General features: G+C 39.2%; 2 protein-coding genes across 5 annotated transcripts in view; one reads left to right on the top strand and one right to left on the bottom strand.

Moving 5' to 3' along the window:
* LOC107737413 (vitamin K-dependent protein C-like) overlaps positions 1–1,017 on the top strand; it is a 27,874-nt gene extending 26,857 nt beyond the window's left edge. For both annotated transcript variants that reach the window (XM_016548901.1, XM_016548902.1), the window contains exon 10: positions 331–1,017. In XM_016548901.1, the coding sequence (XP_016404387.1) occupies positions 331–890 (560 nt within the window). In that variant the 3' untranslated portion in view covers positions 891–1,017. The remainder of the gene's footprint in view (positions 1–330) is intronic.
* Positions 1,018–2,077: 1,060 nt separating this feature from the next.
* The window catches only part of LOC107737412 (dual specificity phosphatase 28-like), a 6,282-nt gene continuing 3,519 nt past the window's right edge, over positions 2,078–4,840 (bottom strand). For 2 of the 3 annotated variants that reach the window (XM_016548900.1, XM_016548899.1), the window contains 2 exons: positions 3,308–3,954; positions 2,078–2,327 (listed from right to left, as the gene is read on the bottom strand). In XM_016548900.1, the coding sequence (XP_016404386.1) occupies positions 2,202–2,327; positions 3,308–3,652 (471 nt within the window). In that variant the 5' untranslated portion in view covers positions 3,653–3,954 and the 3' untranslated portion in view covers positions 2,078–2,201. Of the gene's footprint in view, positions 2,328–3,307; positions 4,089–4,840 lie in introns of those variants that run through there. The other variant, XM_016548898.1, reaches the window with a different exon arrangement.

Genomic DNA, 4,840 nt, shown 5'->3' with positions numbered 1-4,840 from the left:
TATAAGTTGCATCAACGATTTAACAGACTTTAATTGCAGTGTTCTTAATCTTTATAAGTTAGTAGTACTGTTCGGGTTTACAGTGTGGGGGCGTGTTAGAACGAGCCGTTTTAGGTAGGTGTGGCTGACTCTTAACTTTTATAAAGAATATCTCTTTGGATTTGAGACTTTAGTCTTTGCAACTTTACAGATCTTCTTTATGCACCAAGAGCTTGTAACACTCCAAAGAGAAAGGAAAACTTGAAATCGCATCATATGACCCCTTTAAGCTTAGGCCTCAGAAGTGAAATGGAATGCCAAAAGACACAGTACAGTGTTATGTCTCTCCAGGTGACTACGACCTATTTAGGATTGAAGGAACTGAGATGACCCTTCCTGTAAAACAACCTATCGCCCACCCACAATACAACCATTTCACTGTGGACAATGATATAGCTCTGTTGCGCTTGGCCACACCAGCCAAATTTTCCACATACATACTCCCAGCATGCCTCCCTACCCAGAACCTGGCGGAACGAATGTTGCATCGCAACGGTACTGTCACAGTCGTCACTGGCTGGGGGAAGGACAACGAGACCTCTAATCGCTTCAGTTCAACTTTTAACTTCATTGAAATTCCAATTATAGACAACAAAGAGTGTTCCAGGCATATGTTGAACAACCTCACTCAGAACATGCTTTGTGGGGGAGTGCTGGGGCAGATCAAAGATGCTTGTGAGGGGGACAGTGGGGGTCCAATGATGACACTGTTTCACGATACATGGTTCCTCATAGGTCTGGTGTCCTGGGGAGAAGGCTGCGGGCAAAAAGACAAACTTGGCATCTACACCAAAGTGTCCAGCTATTTGGATTGGATAGATAGCGTTCGTCATGGGTGGGATAAAGTTTAGACCCCTGACTTTCTACCCTATTTTGCCTATTACAGAAAATATAAATTAGAAAACTCAATGTGCTCCCTATAGTTCTTCTGGTGTATAGAGATTGAAATGTAATAAACATAAATTAAAACTGCTCTTATTTTCCTGTTATCTGCATGTTTAGGGAAAGTAATGCTGTCAGTCTGTAAATAAAGTAGACAAATGTTTCACATTATGTTTTAATGAGGCTATAAAATGAACACACACCTTCATAGTCCCGTTATTTGATTCCTCTATTGGATCACACAAAAGAATAATAAATATTGTAAGACAAGGCTTAACATATAGTGTTATTTAAGACATGCATAAAATACAGTTCTACAGTACAATGTACAACATTCAACGTTAGATTTGTTAAATGATTTAAGAAATTTTAGCATGACCTTTATGAATTTATTTTAGTTTTTAACCTGACAGCACTGGGGACATTCCTGAGAATGGACAATTACAGATCTAACATAATTCATATTAAAAACAATATTATACCGAGTAAAGGAATACTTCATAGAAAAAGGAAATAAAGAGATATAAAATATATTTTAAATGGACTAAGCACTTTTAAATTTACACTTTGATGAATATTTTCTCTGTGGAAGGGTGAAGTGGAAGAACTTTTTTTTTTTTTTTTTGGTTGTGCAACATTTATATAAAACATTTAAGTATTTATTTAAAATACTTTTTATTTAAAATATTTAATATTTTGCTTCTAGCAGTTGAGAGGTTTTCTAGGTTTGTTAAAGGGATGCCTCTGAAACAAGAAGAAAAAAAAAACCCTTGCCTTTCATTTTAGCAGAAAAAGGCTTTCTTAGGAGCCTTAATCCTGCTTTTCTTAAAATCTGTCAAAATGTAGGGTGGTACTTATGATGATTATACTTCTACATATATCGTGATAATATTTCTTATATAATCTGTCATTTATAAACACACATATAAATCAAATGGGGCAACAAATATTTGAAAACATTTTTTTTTACAAATTAGCAGACAGCCTACTCATACTGCAAGGAATATAAACTTAAGGATAATAATTTAATTTAATTAAAAAAAAAATAATAAAAATAAAAGCAATTTACAATCAGAAAATGCAAATAAATAAAAAAAACATGAGGATAATCAATAATTTACGGCACATATCCTTATTATTATTATTATTATTATTATTATTATTATTATAAGGGATTCATAATTTGCAACAAACTTGAACAGTGACACGTCACTTAAGGCCTTAGCTTTTATTAAGCCCTGAAGGTTGAGAATGTCGTATCAGAAAATGATGGTATGAAGTTAAAGTGTAGGGAGGTTGGATCTGTGGCTGGCTGACCTCCTGATCTTCAGATCCTGTTCATATCGCTCCAGCTGAGTCCAGAATCCCGGGTTAGGCTCAACTACTGATCGAGCACTTTTTACTACCTGATAGAACAAATAGGAATTACAGAAAAGGTAAACAATGTTAAATTCTGGCACAAAAATCTAGAATGCTGTGGTTCTCCATTATCAATTAGGCTACATTCAGCAATGATAATAATATGAGTGATGAATATTTTGATATCTTGTGGCTGCCTTTATTTTGCGCATTTTATACTATATTATAGTTTGTTTGTTTATTTTTGTACCTTGCTGCCAATATGTCTGCTTTTCCTTATTATAATAAAAACCAATAAAATATCAACAACAAAGAAAAATATTTGATTAAAGGGATACTCCACCCCAAAATGAAAATTTTGTCATTAATCACTTACCCCCATGTCGTTCCAAACCCGTAAAAGCTTCGTTCGTCTTCGGAACACAATTTAAGATATTTTGGATGAAAACCGGGAGGCTTATGACTGTCACATTGACTGCCAAGTAAATTACACTGTCAAGGTCCATAAAAGTATGAAAAGCATCGTCAGAATAGTCCATCAGCCATCAGTGGTTCAATCTGAATTTTATGAAGCGACGAGAATACTTTTTGTACGCGAAGAAAACAAAAACGCAAGCAGCATATGCTCTTTTGTGTCAGCCGCGACACACAGATGCGCTGTTTTCGTTCAAATCAAAGCATAAATACATGTAGAAAATGTATCCTTGTGTCGTGGCTGACACAGAATAGCGTATGTTGCTTGCGTTCAGTGGATATTCTCCAAAATGGCGCTACGGTGATGAAATTGTGTTCTGAAGACGAACTGAGCTTTTACGGGTTTGGAACGACATGGGGGTAAGTGACTAATGACACAATTTTCATTTTGGGGTGGAGTATCCCTTTAATGACTGCACACATAAATCAAGGATAAAATACCTTTTAAAAAAACAACTTTAAAGTAAAAAAAAAAAAACTTACACAAAAGCTGCATGTGTCCTGACTAGAACGGTTTCATATCAGAATTCAATTTGACAAACACTATTCATACCTGGAAGGCATCGGTCAAGGTGAGACCCTGGTGCTTCATTAAATAGGCCACACAGACAGTAGCTGAGCGACTGCGTCCATTCTTACAGTACACAACAGTGCGGCCACCTCGTTCTGCCTCACTGGCTATGGCATCAGCACAGCGGTCAAAATACTTGTACAGGTCTTCTTGAGGGTCATCATATACAGGTACACGCAAAGTGCTTACCCACATAGAGGGAAAGGGTTGCTGCTTGGAAACATTAATACAAAGAGTGATCGCTTCCTTCTGGATGAGTTCATTGTTACAGGCTGACCGGGCATTACTGATCAGCAGACAGTCTGTAATTGTGCTTAACTGCAGCATCTCTAACTATATGCTTGCATATATGTGACTATATGTGTGTGTATCTTGAAGGAAGATACGTTTTGAATAATCATAATCACAGGTCCATTGGGTCCTGCATTCACAGAGGAAAAATAGCTTAATGTTTCATTTAATATATGTAGTAATTTCATTTAAATTCTGTAGGTACTAGTGTTATTACAATAGAGGTAGATCCATACACTAGGTCAGATACTAAAGTGTTATATATACTGCATCAGCAAGGAGAATGGTCAGATGTTTCAACCCGGTCTTAATGCCTTTACACAGACAAGTCTGGCGAGCTGTTGATTAAATAAGAGAGGAGAGAATATTATTTGTTTAGAACAATGGTAAAATAACAAACGGAACAACACTTTTGTACAGTAACCTGAATGTACAGTAAAGTATTGAACTTGTTTACTGGGCATGCTCCATCACCATGCACGGATATGCTTATGCTGCGTTCAAGTCCTCCTGGGACGTTGCTGGTCGCTGAGGAAATACATCAACTTAGTGCTGTGGATCGCCGGATCGGCTTTCACTGTGGACGAAGCGGAGTCCAGCCCGGGGTCGTCACATGTGGTTGCCGCTCCTTCGTCGGATCCGCTCGGGCACGCCGTTCTGGACCCCGCCGCCTCTGCTCACTCTAGCCCGGCCTCAGCTCACGCTAAGCCGGGGCTTCCGCTCACGCTAGGCCGCTGTGTTTTTCATTGTGAAAGCGAAATAGGCCGCTGTGTGCTTCGTTGTGAAAGCGAAACTACTTTGTTTGGTCCTCCAAAAGAGGACGATATCCGCTTCGTCATGCCTAGAGCTGATCTGTGCTGGTCGCTGAGGGAATACATCAACTTAGTGCTGTGGATCGCCGGATCGGCTTTCACTGTGGACGAAGCGGAGTCCAGCCCGGGGTCGTCACATGTGGTTGCCGCTCCTTCGTCGGATCCGCCGGGCGTGCCATTCTCGACCCTGCCGCCTCTGCTCATTCTAGCCCGGCCTCAGCTCATGCTAAGCCGGGGCTTCCGCTCACGCTAGGCCACTGTGTTTTTCATTGTGAAAGCGAAATAGGCCTGTTTGGTCTTCGTAGTGAAAGCGAAACTACTTTGTTTGGTCCTCCAAAAGAGGACGATATCGTTCCAGAACAGTTTAACCCAAATCTGTGGATGAGTACAGCGCATTTAAAGGAGGACTGTT

The sequence above is a fragment of the Sinocyclocheilus rhinocerous genome, unplaced genomic scaffold, assembly GCF_001515625.1.
Source record: "Sinocyclocheilus rhinocerous isolate Xijiao unplaced genomic scaffold, SAMN03320098_v1.1 scaffold734, whole genome shotgun sequence".
Classification (NCBI taxonomy): Eukaryota; Metazoa; Chordata; class Actinopteri; order Cypriniformes; family Cyprinidae; genus Sinocyclocheilus; species Sinocyclocheilus rhinocerous.
This window is presented reverse-complemented; position numbering and strand designations above follow the sequence as displayed.